Genomic DNA, 19,762 nt, shown 5'->3' with positions numbered 1-19,762 from the left:
ATCTATCATGAATTAATTTGTAGTATACATAATCGTAAGAATTCCAAATGAAACAAATTGATAGAAATACCAATATTTATTCATGAAATTAATATTTTGAAGTCAAAAATTATGGAAATAAAATAGTTTCTAGAAATGAAATTGCCAGCAAAACAATAATCCAAACCTTTATATTTTTCTACAAAAGAGTTAAATTTATTACTTTTTATATGAACAAATTTCTAAAAGGATAATACTAAAAAGAATTAGTCAATGTCATTGATATTTTCCGAAAAAACTTGTCAATAGTTGACACGTGGTATTGTATTTACTTTTGTTAACACAACTTTTATGAATTTATTTTTTTGTTTATTATCGTTATTTTATAATATGTTCTATCAATAATTTAATCTCGTATCCGTTAATGATTTAATTGAATTATGTTCATTTTAATTGATACATAACCGATTTTTAACAAATGATGTTAATAATAGATGTAAATATACGTTTTTTTTTTCAATCTTAATTCATACTTTTATTATCTCTTATTTTTAGTTTTTAATTAGTTTTGTTTTAATTTTACAAAGTTAGTAAACTTTGGAAGTTATACTAATTTTCTATTATATAATACTTAATTACTAAACAATTTTAATTACTATTACACAATTAGAGGATGTTTGGTTAGTGATAAAAACAAAGAGTTGAGTTGTTGGTAATAATTATAAGAAAGTAATCGAGGAAACTAACACGAACGAAGTAAGAAATGTGAGTTGATGTGAATAAGAAGGTAATAAATCTCTTTAATTATTCATCAGCGAAACCGTGGATCCTAATAATCTTTTAACTTATACAATTGATTAAGTTCTTACAGTTGTGTATTTAAGGGTCCAATATTAACATTTGAACAAGGTTTGTGAGTCCAATTTGTAGACCATTAAAAATTTAAACCTACCACCCTACTTCAAGGATAGTTTTTGCTCAAAAATTTTGCCATGTAGTTCAGTTCTTTAATCATGATTCTCGTGCAATTCCATTATCAACTATTTTTAAACATAGCAAAATGAACTAAAGTATTTACAAATATAGTAAGGTATTGTCGCCTATCTACGATGAACCACGATAAATCAAAATAGATTACTATATGTGTCTCTATTTGTAACATGTATTTGTTACAAATAAATTTTCTTTTTACTTACACTAGATGATGTATACTTGAATATGCATATAAAAGTTGTACAAAAAGAAAAAGTTGATGAAAAGAAAGGTCTATAAAGGAATAGTGCAATAATACATATACTATAGGGACAAGGAAAAAGGAGAGGCTAAAATGTGATTCATGACTACACCTATGTTATATATTTACATACATACAATTAATTTGAACAAAACCACTTTTTTTTTCTTCTTTTTCTAAAGAGACTAATTTTAGGGGAAAAAATCAAACAAGTAAAAAGTTGTTTAAATCTACTCAACATTTATACTTAATTCCTTTTAACTCTTGAAATATTTATTTCAAAATTACTTGCTTATATAATCAATTAAGAAATTGATCTTACAGTCAATCTCTCCTTTATATTTTACTATTCAATTGAAATACACTTTATGTTAGCTTATTGAACCATAGTTGTCTATTAGTTGTTTAAAGTTCTAGCTAATGGTGGATTGATAGCTTCACGACCATACACGAATCTATATAAAATTAGAAATTTAGTTCCTATCAATAAATAATTTTGAGACTAAATTCTTAACCTAACGAGTCAAATATGTAAAATTAAGAAAAAAAAAGGAAAAAGTCAAGGGATGGCAAAACAACTAAGAAGAATTGAACTACAACTATCATTAACTACAACTATTTTTGAAGTGATAGTTGAGTGTATTTAGAGATCCACGATAAAATTATTATTTAAATGATCGATAAAATATAATATATAATTTATTTTATTTTTATTATATTTTATTTTTTTCGAATTGATTTTGAAAAATTATTTTAAATATGAAACTTGTAAAAACATTTATAAATATAGTAAAATTTCGTAATCTATCTAAGAGTAGGTTTTGATCGATAGAATGATATTTTGAAAATATTTTAATTTATTTTGCTATATTTGAAAACAATTTCTTTTTAATCTAACTAAATTTTAGTCCGTAATTTACAAATCTATCTTGAGCATGGATTTCCATTCAATACAAGACCACATCAATGGGTGTATGCAATAACCATCAATTGGTCAATGCAACTAAATTCTATTAAAATATCATTTTCATCTTTATATTTTAAAAGTTCAATTAAAATATCATTTTGATCTCATTTCAAAGCTCATCCATGTTTAGTTCACTTGTTTTCACTTGTGATATATTAAAAATATATGCGGTAGATTTTGAATCCCAAATTAATTTTTACCAATATTGGTTATCTATTTAATAATAATTTTTATGAAAGGTTATATGTTTTTAATTATAATTTTAGTTTCGATAATTAAGAAAAAAAAAGTTAAAATTGTATAATAAAACTTCATACAAAGTCTCATGAATAGTCTTAGAAACTCTATGAAAACTAAATTCTAACTCTACATACCATTTTCTTCGATTTTAAAGACTAAACTTGCAAGTTTATGTTTTCGGTTTTTGCTAATAAAACACGTTTGAATTTAGATTTAACAGAAGCAGAAAGTTAAAATTAGATCATTAACATAGATCGAACTAAAATTAAAAACTTCAAAATTCAAGAACTAAAATGATACTTTATGGAGAAACCTACAAAGAAAAAATGTCAGCTTGTCCAATGAGTACTAACGCAGTCGCCATCGGAATCTTCCGGGTCAGGAAATTTATTCAAGTCGACCCGATCGGAAAAACCACTTGAACAAGAATAAGAACAGCAACGAAGCTTGGTGGGGTTGAGAGAACAACTTTGGTCGGAAGAATGACGGCGAGACGACTCAAGGGCGTCGACCTGAGCGCCGACTTCGGCAGCGATCTTGCGGACAGCAGCGGCGGAGAGAGGGAAGGAGGAAGCACGGTCAACGGTGGTTGTTAAAAAGTCAGGGAAATTAAGGCGAGCGGTGGGGCCACGGAGGTGGAAGACGGCGGCGTCGTAAGCACGGGCGGCAGCGACGGGGGAGGAATAAGAACCCAGCCAAATTCGAGAGCGTTTATTGGGTTCTCGAATTTCGGCAACCCATTTCCCCCATTTTCTCATCCTTATCCCCTTGAATTGCTTTGATTTTTTCTCTTCCTTTCTGTCTTTCATTTCTCTTTTTCTCTCAAAACAGAGAGAATTGGAAGTCTCTCTCTGTTTTTCTTATTTTGAAAGATTTCTTCTTCTCTCTTTTTCTCTTTTTCTCTGTTGGGTTTAATTATAAAAATATGTTGGCGATTTGGCCAACTAAATTTTTTGTCTATATCTTCACTTTTGTTTTCTAATCATTTAATTTGTGATTTAACTTTGAATTTCATATACATTATTATATATTCCATATCCAAATTCACCGACATAATCCACCTCACTTGTTTAATTATTAAGAAAAAGGTTTTGCCATTTTGGTATAACTTTTGGAAGTCTTCCTTTTTAGTCCTCCAATTCTCTAAACATGTAGAATTCGAGGAATAGGTTTAAAAGGGTATTCGAGTCATTTCCAAAAATGGTTTGAGAGAGAAGAGATTTTTTTTTTTTTTTTTTTAAATTTTGGACTTCAAAATAATAATTAAATTGAGAAAAAAAAAAAGAAATGTTAAATTAAAGATTTGGGGTGAGATTGGAATGTTAGAATTACAAGTTGGAGGAGATTAATTAATTACCAATGTTATGGTTAGGACCTAATGATCTTTGTTTGATTACTTCCAAAATTTTCTAACCAAACTCATACAAAAATTCCAAACAAATTTATCATGGGATGTCGTGCCACAAATTGGATTATATATTTCAAAACCAGTATATCAAAAATGTAAAAGAATATTTATAAATTATATCAAAATTTTGGATTACTTTGTTATGCTTGAAAATATATGTTTTTAAATTTTTTATAAATAATACTAACTTAAAAATAAAAATAAAAAGTGAAAGAGGAGACCGAGGGTAGGTCGGTGGTCGGTGCAGAGATACCGTTCGGAATTGACTTTTTTTGATAAAACGCAATAACGATATATTCCCAAATTACATCTTTAACCTTCGTTTCTTCTCAAAAGTATTAAGGGCAATATGGGATTTTCATGTTACTAAAACCCTAATTAATGAGTGAGATGTGGGCCATCCCCCCCTTTTTTTATATTATTTAGGACGGCCAAATTTCCTTCCAATTATTTCCTCTCCTTATAATATAAACTCTTCATTTCATTTTTATATCAAATATATTTTACAACCTTTTTCTTCTTTAAATATTGTTTGGTTTGAATTCTTCTCGGGTGTTTCATTGGATCGATCGACTTCGTTTTTTGGCATATCATATTTACTTCTAAAAGGTTATGTTCTTGATATCTTTAAGACTAATACCATGTTTATCAATTTTTAGATTGATGTAATCGTAATGAGATTTTATCGATGGATCAATCAAAATAGACATCAATGGTAAATGTAATTTCATTGTTGTTTATCATGTTTGCTTCAATCCTGTTTGCTTCGACATGTTGCAAATGTAATTTGATTTCGAATTAAGATTGTTTACTTTGCATTGCTTGATATCATGTGATCATTTAGGATGATTTACTTGGTGTGACTAATTAGATAGTAAATAAGATGGATCAACTTTAAACGAAGAATTCTAGGGTTCTAATAACGAAGCCATGACTCGTTGAAGAATAATTATGTTTCATTGATGAAAGACGCAAGGTCTAAAATATCTATGTTTACTATTTGAACTAAAGAGTATTTTTGAAAAAGTATTGAAAATGTTTAACATAAAACATATTCATAGATAAATTGTAATATCACTATGTATTTCATTGAATCACCCTATAAGAAGGGACACATACCAATCAAAATATCTAAGAACCAAGAGTGAAGATTCATGCTATGACTCAACAATGGATGTCGAAGTGTGGCCATTGATACCTTCATCGTTTTTGAGCATACAACAACAGTTCAATTGCTTCAGGTTGCAGGGACTTGAGTACAGCAGATGTTGTAGATATCATCTAAGGGAGCGTGGTCGCCAGTACCTTCGTCTTTTCGAGCATACAACAGTTGCTTGCCTTTGAAAACAAACATCCCTCCCTAATGACGACAAACATGAAATAAGAAAGTTTCAACAAATAGAAGATCTAAAGGCTAGTGTTCTTCATGTGATTAAAACACAAATAAGACCTGCTGCAACACGCTGCTTTTATCGTCCGGGGTAGCCTCAAAAGTATAGTTTTTCATGGCTTCTCGCATGATGTCCAATCTCGTCTTTGAAAACACCTTGACCTAGAAACATTTGACAATTGGGGGTAAAACAAAGTTCAAACGGAAAGAAAATTTATGTGGAGTACATGAAGTACATGGAAGGAGAATTCTTACACTAGCTGGATTAAGGAATGTACGACCAAAGCCATAGTATAGACCTAGTAAATCATATGCCTGTAAGAACAATATTTTGATTAGATTTCACAAGAATTAGAGGCAAATATCAAAATAGATGAGAACAATTCAAATTATTCACTTTGGCATATTGTTTTTATGTCTAGATCATTGCTCAAGGTTACTTCAGAGATTGCATAAATCATAATCATCTTATAGGTTGAATGTTCAATATCACCTATGTTCTTCAACTTGAAAAAACAAAGAAAAACGACAACGAATGTAATGATGCTATAGAAAGGAGATTTATAGCTTCGTATTACCTTTCTATCAGGATCAGCATAAAGGCAATCCATTGGAAAAGGCAACTGGAATTTGAAGGATGAAGAAGCAATGTTAATGCCATGAAAGCAGAACAGAAGAAGCCAAAAGAGAGATGATAATATTATAAGTTCAGTCTACAAACTTTAGGGTTGTGGTTATTTAATCCCTACTTCTTTCTTTAGAAGAAAAATCTAACCAATTTGTGTTAACAAAATCAATACTGTAAAAGTCATATATCATTATGCTAAGGAGAGTTAACACTAAATACTTATTACATACAAACTTAAAAAGTTAAATCACTTATAATTAGAAACTTTTTAAAATGTAATGTCATGCATGTTTACATAATTAGAATCTCTTCAAAATTAACATTAAAACAATAAATAACAATATCCAAATTTAATGAAGTCAGGAATATAGTATTATGATTTATTTTGATTTAGAGCATCTAAGCTACATAGTATAACTATTAATAAAGAGATGTCTTCTAAGAGTTAAAAACATGATGCAGCCATGGAAAATTAAAAGTTGATACCCGCTCGGCTAGGATACGTGCTTTATTTGGAGTACCGATGCCTACAGCTATTAATTTAACACCAGATGAATCAAATCTTTCTTTGGATTCTTTTAGAGTGGAAGCAAGTTCCCAACTAGAAATAAGAACAAGTAGCTGTCTGTCACAAAAATAACACAGATGAAATTACCAAAACAAAAAGATATTCAACCTCTTTTCCTGCAAAGGAAAAAAAACTGCAAATGAATGGTCCAAATTGATAGGACTTACCAGCAAAAGCATCCAAAATGTCTCAAAAGTGCAACAACAGCCATTCCCTACGTAAACACCAAACAAATATCATCAAATATCACATCTTTGAATCTATAACTTATAATATGGAGATATAGATGCCTCCACTTGTTACATAACGTATCAAGTTGTATAAGTCAGTAAATGTAACACTATTGAGCTCTCTAGATATGTTACTCATGAATCATATATATCCAGATGTTAATTCTACCATGAAATAGTCCCTGAGAGGGTAGGATAGCATTGCAGTGGAGTTTTTCAAATACACTACACTCACTGCTTATGAATTGGAATTTCAGTTAGCTAAGGTCCCTTTTCAGTAATCATTTGGTTTTTTTTTTTTGCTTATAAACCCTCATTACACCTGTAAACTTTTTGGTTTATGATCTAGTTTCAACCAATGTTTTCAAAAACTGCCAAAATTTGAGATTTATAACATAACAGCATTTTCCTCCTTTTTGCTCTGTTCTTCAATATGCTACATGGTTTCTATCTCAAGTAAAAGGAAGGGAACATTACACACTGAAGCTGTCACCTCTACTCAGTTAGAATCATTCTTAAGCTGTCCCTTTTTATTTCCATTACTTGGAAGGAAAGAAACATCAAAGTTCAGACCAAATAAATTACCAATAATTTATGCATAATACCAAGGAATTCCATGTCCAATTCTTAATTATTTCTTCTTCTTCTTCGTCTCAGCATTATGCAGTCTACAGTTGCAGCTTTCAGATTATGATCAAGCAGATTAAAACACAAACCCATTATCAGAATCAATCAGCAAAAGAACTTCAATCAGTAAATTCGGACAAACCCAGAAGAGGAAATGGTTGTTAGATTACCTCAGTCTGGTCCCAAAGATCCTTGAACAGAACTGGCTCACCACCAGCAGTGAAAATACGAACATCCCCGAGAATTTCCCCAATCTCTGGGACATATCCAGAAGAAGTGGAAGCCTTGAGAACTTGAGACGACCTGAAATTGCGACGAACATGGGGATTAGAGGTCCGTAATCTTGCAGAATTGAGGATGCAACTGGGAGAAATAGGATTGAGAAACGGATGAGAGGGAAACTGGGAAGGGAAGTTGAAAGTGAAAGAGGAGGGGAAAATTGAATGGGAAGCAGATCGAAAAGGGTTATGGGTGTGAGCAGAAATTGAATTCATTGCTCTGAAGTCTGAAGCTTCCCCTGTGAAATGAAATTGAATTGTAAGCCACAAAATTTAGCTCAAGAATTTTCTTGTTTCTTTACTTGTTTTTCTTCTTCTTAGATTAGAGGCTCAAGAATTTTCTTGTTTCTTTACTCCTTTCTTGAGTCTATTTACCAATTGGCTTAGCAACAAAACAATCCAACACTCACCACAAAAATCTCATATCATTTCAACATAAGTGTTGGTATTTATGTTACTTAAGAATTTGAATCTACATATTTTCTCTTTAATAAAATGAATCTAATCTCTCTCTCCTTCATCTAAATCCCTTTATCTACTTGTTTACGTCTTATATTTTTCTTTGTTTACTGATTTCATACCAAAACAAAAATATCATATCAGACATTGTGACTGACTAATGAGTACTCAAAGATGACCTCATGAGCCCAAAAATTGCACTATTTTTAAGTATGATAAATAAATAACACACAAGTTAACTCTGGAGACCTTATGTCTTAGTCGAGTTTAGTAAAATTTATTATTTTTATTAGAAATCATGTGGTAGCACCCTGATTTCATCTCTAAACAAGGATTAAAAAAAAAATATATATATATACACGTGTTTTTCATCAAAATTTAAATATTACTTTATTTACCTTGACTACCATCGATCCTAAGGTAAAAAATGAGCGTCAATTGATTACTTTTCGGGTTGTTTACTTACTTTTCATAATCAGATGTGTGATATGGTTTCAAAATTTGTAATCAGTGTTGTATTATAATTAAGATGAAAAATATTCAATCCGATTTTAGTTAAAAATTACAAAAAATCGATGGTAATAATGGTAAAATGTGTAGGTTTATAGTTGAATCCAATCTTTGTAATTCATCTCATTTCTATGATACTAGTTTTCATTACGGTTGAGTAACGTGACCTAATAAATCATGGGCATAAGTCCAATCATCATAGATCCATATGTGTTATCGGCAGAACCCTCCTTTGTGACGGACCCTCAATCCTTAAGAAGCAGCGAGCGATCAAGCTAAAGAGATTTCCAATTACTAGCTTTTGTTATTCAGAATGTTGGGTCGAAGCAGGTTCCTCTCGTTTCCCATGGTAATGGGTGCGGTCATGTAAGTGTTCTTCGCAATTTTACATCCCTTCCTTTTACCCTTTATCAATTAATCAATCAATTTAGAGATTTGATCTATTGATTTTGACGTTCGAATTGCTATCTACCTATCATTGATTGATTGAATTTGAAATTTGATTCAATAATTTTGTTATCTTCCCTCTCAATTCTTGTTTCTCCATTTTGGATGGGTTCAGTTTGCTTCTCTGTCTATTGTAATAAGAATTTCGTTATTGAATATAACAATAATGTGTGCAAAAACTGAAGAATGTTGAAAGGTTTGAAGTTCTTGGGTTTAGTTAGGGAAGATTTCTAATTTACTTACAGTGTCTCAAGTTTTGTTAATGCAAGATGTTTATGAAGGCTGGAAAACAACGAAATTTTATATTTGTGAAGTTTTTACAGAAAGGGGTTCTGTTCATATTCGACTTTCTATAGGTTGTAGCATTAGTTGTTTATGAATTAATATTGTTTTCCATTTTGGTGATAAGCTCTGTGTTTCAACAATTCATTCTTGGAAGTTTTGCACAGTGTTTTTAAGCTCTTGATGAGTTTTGGGCCGAAAGTAAAACCATTGATTCAGAATGGAAAATTACTTGACAAGTTGATTAGACTGTAATATATTTGTTGCTTGCAGCATCGGTGTTGTTTCTGGGAAAGCAATATTTGGGCCACCTCTTGATGAATACTGGAAAAAGAAGCTGGAAGAAGAGGCGGCCGCAAAGGAGACAGGTACTAGTACTACCAGCTCAACTTAGCATAGGTCAGGATTCGGGATAGTCATGCTTAGCAACATGGATATGTAGAGCTAGGAGAAATATGTTTTCGATGAAACAATCATTGAATATGTATAATCTTGCATGGATATTTATGCATAAAACACCCAAGAATTTGCAAAGGTTATCTTCTTTTACTTGGGACACCATGTGGATTATCTACAAAAAAGAATGGTCCAATAGGAACCAACAAGGCCTTCCCTTTTGGCTAAACCACTAAAAGGTATGTTCGGTTGTAATTTTGACAATGTTAAACTTAAATTCACTTTTTTCACTGCCAAAGTCATTTCAAACAGCTCTTTTCACCGTGATCTCTATCTCTTGTTCTCGTGATCGCTTTCCTCATTTTCAGGTAGTGGTTTCTTAATGATTTTGTTGTTTATTTGTGTTCTTTTGTCTCAATTTGTGGAAGTAGTTCTGGGGAACTTCAGATGGAGTTGAATGTTGAGTGTATACGTTGTGAAAGCTTCAACTCATTGGTTGAAAAATCTTGCTTGCTTGTTTGTGGTGAATCTTGTTTCCATTACTCTACTTTACAAATCTTGATTTCCATTTGGTTTATGCCACCCAAAACTACTTTAACTTTGTTTTTCATTTGCATATTATTGGTTGGAAGTTCATCATATCACTTTGCAGGAAAAATTCCTATGTTATGGTAGTACGGCGCTAATTTTGTGTCATCTCAACACACTCTTTACACTTCTTACAATACAGTGAGACTTATTGACATCATTGCCGGGTCCATAAATATTAGGGAAGACATTTAGTGTAAACAGGTAGAGTATGATCTTTCCACTTTGCTAAGAATCTAAGATTAGTGCAAGATGGGTCTTTTCACTTCGATATTGAATATTGTTTTTCGTTTTCATTTCTTTTTTTCCTCAATCCAACAATTGGGGACTAGGAAAGGTAGAGGTCCTATTGCTTTCTTTCTTATAGTCCAATGTTGGGGTGTTGTCGTGTTAAGTCGGATATTATGTTCTTCAATCTTGTTTAGTTGAGGAGAACCATGCCTTCTTTGATCTCATTATTTTAGTGTTCTTATGAACATTAAAAATAGATAAAACTAAAGAAAATTTACCAACTACACAAAAGATGCACTATTGTTGCTCTCTCTCCCGTCTTCTAATGAACATGATTTTGTACCAACTCGAAATGATCCTCATGTTACCCTTGCATGTCTTTTCTAATCTCTTAGGGGCCGTTTGGGGGAAGGGTTAGGGTTAGAGTTATGATAAAACTAGTGTTATGATAAAACTAGTTTTATGATAAAAGTTGTTTAAGGGAAGGGTTATGTGACTAAAGTATGATAGTGTTATGATAAGATGTGTTTGTGAGAAGTGTTATGTGATAGTTTTCTGATAAGATGTGTTTGAGGGAAGGGTTATGTACGTAGCATTATGAAATTTATTTTTTACACATTTTTCTTAAAATTCATATTTTAAATCCAACCAAAATTTTGTGTATTTAATTTACTAAATTATTCTATTTTCGTAAAACAATTTTCAATAATTTTTTTAAATGTGACGTCTATTTTCAACATTTTATACGTTGTCGTCATGTGCAAATAATTTATTGATTTTTTAAAGAAATTTGTATTCTAAATCCAATACACATATTTTTTTGACGTAATTGTTACGTGCAAATAAATTATTAATTTTTTTAAAAAATTCATATTCTAATTCCAATACACAAATTTTGTATATTTAATTTACCAAATTGTTCTAGTTTTTGTAACACAATTTTTCTTAATTTATTTAAATACAATATGAATTTTTTTTAAGTAATCGTTTCGATTGAATAAATTACTATTTTTTCTTTAAGGATAAAACATTCTCAGTTTTCTTCTTATCTCAATATTACGTTTTTTTTTTCTCCTTTTTAAATTAAAGGAGCAACAAAAATGATAAAAAAATTATAATAAATCAATGAAAGATATAAAAATAACGAAGAAGAAAGAGAAAAAAAAAAGTACATTTTGCAAAAATATAGCATAATTTGGTAAAAAATTAGATTCAAAATTTAATTCAAATAAATCTTAAATCAAATCTCACCATTAAATTGATTTTTTAAAAAAGAAAATTCTTAAACATTTAAAGTTTAAATACTTCCAAAAAAAATATTTGTTATACATTTTTTAGGTTTAAATCGTCTTTTTTGATTTTTCTATAAGTTTAATAAAATTCATATTTTAGAAATTTATTTAACTCAAATTTATCCGAAATAGTTTAGATATATATAGATTAGTTTTAAAATAAAATATTTGAAAAGGTAAAAAACAAATAAAAGACATAAAATAATAAAAAAATTAAAGTAAATACGCATAAACTAATCACAATTAATATTTATTTAAAATTTATTTTGTAAATAAAATAAATTAAAAACAAAATTCTTTTAAGATTATTAAATTAATTAAAAAACAAATGGCATTCGATAAATAAATTAGTAATTTTTTTTAAAAAAAATGAAATGGTAAACGTATGGAAATTGAAAATGTAGGATTATAGAGAATTGAAAAAGTAAGATTATGGAGGGTTGAAGAGGGATTGAGAAGGAAGAGAGAGAGGGAAGATGGGTTATGATAAGGGTTATGATAACCCTTCCCCCAAACAAGGGTTGGGTTACCATAACCCTAACTCAATAGTGATAACCCTTCCCCCAAACGGCCCCTTAAGTTTTAAAAAATAACCAACTAAAACGATCTAACCTCAAAATTAAAGTGCAAGATGAATTCAATATAGTTGGTCACAAGCTAAATCATAAGGCTACACCGCAAACCATTTAACATAAATGGAAGGATGAAGAAAAGAAAAACAAGACAAGGGAATATCATCCCTATTCAAAATATATTCAATCAGCCAGATAATCACAGGTTCACAATCATCTCAAGAAAATTTGATCATGGAGGTGATCATTGAACTCGGTTACTAAAGGAAGTCATTGGAGCTAGCCAATGGAGGGGTTGTGGTCGAAATTGGCAGTAGGAGGTGATTTTTGTTGGAGTGAGCCACCATAGTGGTCATTGTAGTTGGCTACCGGAGTTGAAACCGTAAGTCGTCGGAGGTGATTGTCGATTTGACTATTGGAGTTTAATTGTCAGAGCTAGTAATCATACATAGTCATTGCCAAAATTGGTTGTCAAAGTGATCGTCGAAATTGGTCACAGTGGTGGTCAAAATTCATCTTTGTCATCGAAGTTGGTTTAACCTTTTACCCCCGTATTTTAATATGTGTTCTACAAATGAGTACAATGGGGCACTTACCAAATGACTAAAGGACACGACTAACTATAATGTTTACCAATGGTATATTAAAATAAATCAATTTATTTCTGTATAATTATCTACTTTAATAATAATATGTATTGAGTTTTCTTGTAAGTTGAGAATCTTTTGGTTTTTGCAATATCTTTTATCGTTATGTCCTACGTAAACATATGTTGTGCTGTGACAAAACTTTTTCATCATATTTTAATTAATCTATAAAATGACTATTATATATATTTCCAAATTTAACAAAGCTAATTAGTTCTTCAAAGAATCCATCAATTCTATTGATTTTTTCTTCTTCTTCACGATGTCCCTAAAAAGTGATGATGAACTTGATATCATTTTCCTTCCATTTGTGAGCCATGGCCACTTGTTACCCATGGTCGATGTGGCCATGCTCTTCGCCAAGCTCGGCGCCACCGCTACCATTGTCACTACTGATGCCAACACTGCCCTCTTTCACACCAAAATCAGCCGTGACAGAGTTGCTGGTTCCTTTTTAAGCTTTTAGGGCTTAGGGCTTCGGGCTTGAGCTTTTAGGCCTAGGGCTTTTAGGGCTTGGGCTTTGGGCTTTTAGTGCGCCTAGGGTGTTTAAGGCGTTTAGAGCTTTTAGGGTGCTTAGGGCTTATGACTTTTAGGGCTTAGGGCTTTTAGGGCGTGGGCTTTGGGCTTTTAGGTTTTAGGGCTTATAGCTTTTAGGGCTTAGCGTTTAGGGATTAGGGCTTAGGGCTTAGGGCTTAGGGATTTTAGGGCTTAATGCTTAGGGCATAGGGCCTATGGCTTTTTGGGCTTAGAGCTTATTGGTTAGGGCTTGGGGCTTAGGGCTTAGGGCTTTTAGGGCTTTGGGCTTAGGGCTTTTAGGGCTTAGGGCTAGGGCTTTGGGCTTTTAAGGAGCCTAGGGCTTTTAGGTTTTAGGGCTTAGGGCTTTTAGGGCTTACCGCTTAGGGCTTAGTGCTTAGGGCTTTTTGGGCGTAGGGCTTAGGGATTTTAGGGCATAAGGTTTGAGCTTTTAAGGTGCTTAGGGCTTTTAGGTTTTAGGGTTTAGGGCTTATGGGTTTAGGGTTTAGGGTTTAGTGGTTTAGGGTTTAGGGGTTTAGGGCTTTTAGGGCGTGGGCTTTGGGCTTTTACGAGTTTTAGGGCTTTTAGGGCGCTTAGGGCTTTTAGGTTTTAGGGCTTAGGGCATTTAGGGCTCATGGCTTTTAGGGCTTAGCGCTTAGGGATTAGGGCTTAGGGCTTTTAGGGCTTAGGGCTTTTAGGGCTTAGGGCTTATTGGTTAGGGCTTGGGCTTAGGTCTTAGGGCTTTTAGGGCTTTGGGATTAGGTTTAGGGCTTTTAGGGCTTAGGGCTTGGGCTTTTAAGGCGCTTAGGGCTTTTAGGTTTTGGGGCTTAGGACTTTTAGGGCTTACCGCTTAGGGCTTAGAGCTTTTAGGGCATTTAGGGCATTTAGGGCTCTTAGGGCTTTTAGGGCTTTTAGGGCTTTTTGGGCGCTTAGGGTTTAGGGCTCGGGCTTTTATGGTTTGGGCTTTTAGGGCTTGGGCTTTGGGCTTTAGGGCTTAGGGCTTTTAGGACTTTAAAGGCTTTTAGGGGTTTTAGGGCATTTAGGGCTTTTGGGGCTTTTAGGGCTTTTAGGGCTTAGGGCTTAGGGCTTAGGGCTTGGACTTTGGGCTTTGTGCTTTTAGGGCTTAGGGCTTAGGGCCTGGGCTTTTAGGGCTTGGGCTTAGGGCTATTAAGGCGTTTAGGGCTTTTAGGGTGCTTAGAGTTTGGCTTTTAGAGCTTATAGCTTTTAAGGCTTAGGACTTTTAGGTCATTTAGGGCTTTTAGGGCTTAGAGCCTTTGGCTTAGGGCTTAGGACTAGGGCTTTTAGGGCTTGGGCTTTGGGCTCTTAGGGCTTTTAGGGCCCTTAGGGCTTTTAGGTTTTAGGGCTTAGGGCTTACCGTTTAGAGTTTACCACTTAGGGCTTAGGGCTTTTAGAGCTTAGGGCTTAGGACTTTGGGCTTTGGGCTTTTAGGGCTTTTAGGTTTTAGGGCTGAGGGCTTTTAGGGCTTACTGCTTAGAGTGTACCGTTTAGGTCTTAGGGCTTAAGACTTACCATTTAGAGCATACGACTTAGGGCTTTTAGGGCTTAAGACTTTTAGGGCTTTTAAGGCTTTTAGGGCTTAGGGCTTTTAGGGCTTAGGGCTTTTAGGGCATGGGCTTAGGGCTTTTAGGGCTTGGGCTTTGACGACTTTTAGGGCTTTTAGGGCGCTTAGGGATTTTAGGTTATAGGGCTTAGGGCGTTTAGGGCTTATGACTTTTAGGACTTAGCGCTTAGGAATTAGGGATTAGGGCTTTTAGGGCTTAGGGCTTAAGGCTTAGGGCTTTTAGGGCTTAGGGCTTATAGGGCTTAGGGCTTAGGGCCTAGGGCTTTTTGTGCTTAGGGCTTAGGGCTTATTGGTTAGGGCTTTTAGGGCTTAGGACTTTTAGGGCTTTGGGCTTAGGGCTTAGGATTTAGGGTTTAGGGCTTAGGGCTTACCGCTTAGGGCTTTTAGGGCTTACCGCTTAGGGCTTAGGGCTTTTCGGGCTTTTCGGGCTTTTAGGGCTTTTAGGGCTTAGGGCTATTACGGTTTTACGGCTTTTAGGGCTTTTAGGGCTTGGGCTTTTATGGCTTGGGCTTTTAGGGCTTGGGCTTTGGGCTTTAGGGCTTAGGGCTTAAGGCTTTTAGGGCTTGGGCTTTTAGGGCTTTTAAGGCGCTTAGGGCTGAGGGCTTGGACTTTTATGGCTTGGGCTTTTATGGCTTGGGCTTTTAGGGCTTGGGCTTTGGGCTTTAGGGTTTAGGGTTTAGAGTTTAGGGTTTGGGACTTTTAGGACTTTAAGGGATTTTAGGGCTTTTAGGGCTTTTAGGGCTTTTAAGGCATTTAGGCTTTTGGGGCTTTTAGGGCTTTTAGAAATTTTAGGGCTTAGGGCCTTTGGCTTAGTGCTTAGGGATTAGGACTTGGGCTTTTAGGGCTCAGGCTTTGTGTTCTCAGGACTTTTAGGGCTCTTAGGGCTTTTAGGGAGCTTAGGGCTTTTAGGGATTAGTGCTTATGGCTTATGGCTTAGGGTTTGGGCTTTTAGGGCTTGTGCTTTGGTTTTAGGGATTTTAGGGTTTAGGGCTTGGGCTTTTAGTGCTTGGGCTTTGGGCTTTTAGGGCTTTTAGGACTTTTAGGGCTTTTACGGCGCTCAGGGCGCTTAGGGCTTTTAGGTTTTAGGGCTTAGGGCTTAGGGCTTTTAGGGCTTAAGGCTTAGGGCTTGGGCTATTAGGGCTTGAACTATTAGGGCTTGGGCTATTAGGGCTTGGGCTTAGGGCTTTTAGGGCGCTTAGGGCTTAGGGCTTTTAGGGCTTATAACTTTTAGGGTTTAGGGCTTTTAGGACTTTTAGGGCTTTTAGGGCGCTTAGGGCTTATGGCTTAGGGCTTGGGCTTTTATGGCTTGGGCTTTGGGCTTTAAGGCTTAGGGCTTAGGGCTTAGGCTATTAGGGCTTGGGCTTTGGGCTTTTAGGGCTTTTAGGGCGCTTAGGGATTTTAGGTTTTATTGCTTAGAGCTTTTAGGGCTTATGGCTTTAGGGTTTAGGGTTTAGGGTTTACGGATTTAGGGTTTAGGGCGGTTAGGGCTTTTAGAGCTTTTAGCGATTTTAGGGCGCTTAGGGCTTTTAGGTTTTAGGGCTTAGGGCTTTTAAGGATTATGGCTTAGGGCTTAGCGCTTTTAGGGCTAGGGCTTTGGGCTGTAGGTCTTTGGGCTTAGGGCTGAGGGCTTATGGCTTAGGGCTTGGGCTTTTAGGGCTCGGGCCTTTCGGGCTTGGGCTTTTAGGGCTCGGGCCTTTAGGGCTTGGGCTTTTAGGGCTTGGGTTTTTAGGGCTTGGGCTTTGGGCTTTTAGGGCGTTTAGGGCTTTTAGGGCGCTTAAGGCGTTTATGGCTTTTAAGGCGTTTAGGGCTTAGGGCTATTAGGGTTTATGGTTTTTAGGGCTTAGGGCTTAGGGCTTTTAGGGCTTTTAGGGCTTAGGGGTTTTGACTTACGGCTTAGGGCTTGGGATTTTAGGGCTTAGGGCTTGGGCTTTGGCCTTTCAGGGCTTTTAGGACTTTTAGGGCTTTTAGGGTTTAGGGCTTAGGGCTTAGAGCTTTTAGGGCGCTTAGGGCTTAGGGCTTATAGCTTTTAGGGTTTAGGGCTTTTAGGGCGCTTAGGGCTTATGGCTTAGGGCTTGGGCTTAGGGTTTTAGGGCTTAGGGTTTTAGGGCTTAGGGATTTTAGGGCTTATGGATTTTAGGGCTTATGGCTTTAGTGTTTAGGGTTTAGGGATTTAGGGTTTAGGGCGCTTAGGACTTTTAGGGATTTTAGGGCTCTTAGGGCTTTTAGGTTTTAAGGCTTATGGCTTAGTGCTTTTAGGGCTTAACGCTTTTAGGAGGACTTAGGGCTTTTAGGGCTTTTAGGGCTTAGGGCTTTTGGTGCTTTTGGGGCTTAGGGCCTTTGGCTTAGTGCTTAGGGATTAGGGCTTGGGCTTTTAGGGCTTGGAATTTTAGGGCTTGGGCTTTTAGGGCTCGGGCTTTGGGCTCTTAGGGCGCTTAGGGCTTTTAGGTCTTTTAGGAATTAGGGTTTGGGCTTCTAGGGCTTGTGCTTTGGGCTTTTGGGATTTTAGGGTTTAGGGCTTGTGCTTTTAGGGCTTGGGCTTTGGGCTTTTAGGGCTTTTACAGCGCTTAGGGCGCTTAGGACTTAGGGCTTAGGCGCTTTAGGGCTTAGGGCTTAAGGCTTAGGGCTTTTAGGGCTTAGGGCTTAGCTTAGGGCTTAGGGCTCATTGAGGAACTGGATTTATCTATTGAGTATAGGTAAAATGGTTTTTTATATTGGATTTAATCAATGCAATGAATTGTTTGATCATAAGACCGATCCCTAATTAAATTGATGATCCCCATCCTAACAAAATGAATTTGATTCATACATGTACACACACGAACTGAACATAGATACATTCACCGAATCATTGATAAAGCAATTATACTTGGCGAGGAAAAAAATTTCAATAACTTGTTGATCCCTATCCCCAAATTTTAAAGTTTATCGTTCTTGAATTTCTTGGCTTAGTGTGAAATCGAAATATACCTAACCTAATCTTAACAATGAGTTAATCAATGAGTGAAAGTATGAGAAATGGAGTTTAATCCCGTTTATAGCATATGACAGACCAATCACTTCCCGAAGGGTACTAGCCTTCGTATTATTTAAATAAAAAAAGAATATCTTTTTTGAATATTTATTATTTTTGTTTATTTTAGACATTTCTTCTAATCACTACTAATCACTATTTTCATTTTATATTCTATAATAAGTAATATAACTATATATTCCAATTTGCAAATTTATGTATATTATTTAAATTAAATAAATAAATAAAAGAAATTAAATAAATAAATAAATAATGCAATTGAATTTTAAATAAAAGAATTTCTTCCCTACTTCTTCTCTAACGGCTCTCTCTCTACTTTCTCGTCCTCTCCCCTTCTCTTATCTTCTTCGTCTTCCTCAAAATCGCGATTCACGGCCATCTTCTTCTCCCGGCCCTAACAGCGCTGGATTTCTCAACTGTCGATCGAGTGACAATCATGCCTGCCTGCTTGACAAAGCCTTTTTCGGTCTACCAATAAAGGAAAAACGATTGCTGGTGACACGAAGGCTGTGCTCGACGCTCTTTTCCTATTCCACTGCGCGTCGTGGTCTTTCCCTTGCTGGTTGGATGACTACTATGGACGAAGAGCACAATTACTTCCAGTCTCTGGTCGATAAGTACCCAAGGAAGGTAAATTCCAGCGAAGAAAGTCGAGAGCTCCTTAGTTGATCACAAATCCTTCCAAATTCTTTGTTCGTAGACTAATTTGAAATCCTTTCAATATGGATCCATGCTGTCTTTTATATCCATAAGATACCAATTAGATTGTGTTAATTATTGTTTATAAGAAAATATTTGTGTGCAGAGTTGCAGTGGGTAAATCTTAATGGCTGGCAGAAAATTGGTTCGGGATATATTACTCTCAAGACAAAGTATTTTTTATCAGTTTACTTCCCATGGGGTATTTGCTCTTCCTATGCTTTATCCTTATCCCGTCTTTCTCCGCTGTAGTCTTCATAGGATGGATTTCTGTGGTGTAAATTTATTCATCTAGTTTGTTTGATTTATGGTTGCATTTAGGGAGAAGGTAAATTACATAAGCCAAAGTAGTTATGGAAAACATCTCCAATTTACAGCAAGTTAAAAAAAAAAAAAAGTAGAGAAAAACAGCAGTTAAAAAAAACTGGGCATCTTGCTTCTTTCTTATTGAAAGTTTGGCCGTTTCTTTCAAGTCAAATTGACCACAAAATGCTCAAATGAGATTCTTCAATAGGAAGATGTAAAAAAAATATAATATGTAAAAAATTTTGTGAAACGTGGGAGAGAAGCGGTAACATTATCCTTCAAAAAATTCAGGAGTAAATATTTATGTGAAAGGACATATTATTTGGCCATTTGACCTTATTTGTTATTGAATTATTTGGTTGGAAATGATAAACTACACATTATTGTTTGCTTCAGTTGTGATCTTGATTATGGGCTATTTGGTATTTTGCTTACAAACTGTATAGTTAATTATCTGTTAGCTTTTGTTTTCCTGTCACAGCTTTATGTTTATGTGGCTCATTGTAGCCGAAAGTTTTATTTATCAATCTTATTTTTCATAGCATAAATGAAACTATGTTTGAAGAATCAGGTGCTGCTACATCATTCAAGGAAATTCGTCGCAGAGGTCCGTAAGTTTTTCCTTTGGAGATGTGATACTAACCTGTTTGAATAAAGG

General features: G+C 34.8%; 2 protein-coding genes and 2 long non-coding RNA genes across 5 annotated transcripts; 2 read left to right on the top strand and 2 right to left on the bottom strand.

Moving 5' to 3' along the window:
- Window positions 1-2,565: 2,565 nt before the first annotated feature.
- Window positions 2,566-3,324, bottom strand: LOC101209150 (ethylene-responsive transcription factor ERF011). The gene has a single exon (XM_004149640.3). The coding sequence runs from the start codon at window positions 3,227-3,229 to the stop codon at window positions 2,750-2,752; it is 480 nt and encodes a 159-aa protein (XP_004149688.1). The 5' UTR covers window positions 3,230-3,324; the 3' UTR covers window positions 2,566-2,749.
- Window positions 3,325-4,766: 1,442 nt separating this feature from the next.
- On the bottom strand, window positions 4,767-8,035 carry LOC101208422 (prostamide/prostaglandin F synthase). 2 transcript variants are annotated; one of them, XM_031880521.1, is made up of 8 exons: window positions 7,442-7,580; window positions 7,230-7,324; window positions 6,582-6,628; window positions 6,333-6,447; window positions 5,797-5,841; window positions 5,474-5,533; window positions 5,279-5,380; window positions 4,767-5,188 (listed from the first exon to the last, which is right to left on the bottom strand). In XM_031880521.1, the coding sequence occupies exons 2-8, from the start codon at window positions 7,260-7,262 to the stop codon at window positions 5,066-5,068; spliced, it is 525 nt and encodes a 174-aa protein (XP_031736381.1). In that variant the 5' UTR covers window positions 7,263-7,324; window positions 7,442-7,580; the 3' UTR covers window positions 4,767-5,065. The 2 variants fall into 2 exon arrangements, with proteins under 2 accessions (XP_031736381.1, XP_004149685.1); XM_004149637.3 differs by lacking the exon at window positions 7,230-7,324 and having other exon boundaries at window positions 7,442-8,035.
- Window positions 8,036-8,678: 643 nt separating this feature from the next.
- LOC101208177 lies at window positions 8,679-9,970 on the top strand. The gene is made up of 2 exons (XR_180877.3): window positions 8,679-8,884; window positions 9,521-9,970. It is a non-coding gene; the product is annotated as an uncharacterized LOC101208177 (long non-coding RNA).
- An 8,657-nt stretch (window positions 9,971-18,627) lies between these two features.
- LOC116402197 lies at window positions 18,628-19,021 on the top strand. The gene is made up of 2 exons (XR_004214649.1): window positions 18,628-18,729; window positions 18,905-19,021. It is a non-coding gene; the product is annotated as an uncharacterized LOC116402197 (long non-coding RNA).
- The last annotated feature ends 741 nt before the right edge of the window (window positions 19,022-19,762 follow it).

This window comes from Cucumis sativus, chromosome 2 (genome assembly GCF_000004075.3).
Source record: "Cucumis sativus cultivar 9930 chromosome 2, Cucumber_9930_V3, whole genome shotgun sequence".
Classification (NCBI taxonomy): Eukaryota; Viridiplantae; Streptophyta; class Magnoliopsida; order Cucurbitales; family Cucurbitaceae; genus Cucumis; species Cucumis sativus.
This window is presented reverse-complemented; position numbering and strand designations above follow the sequence as displayed.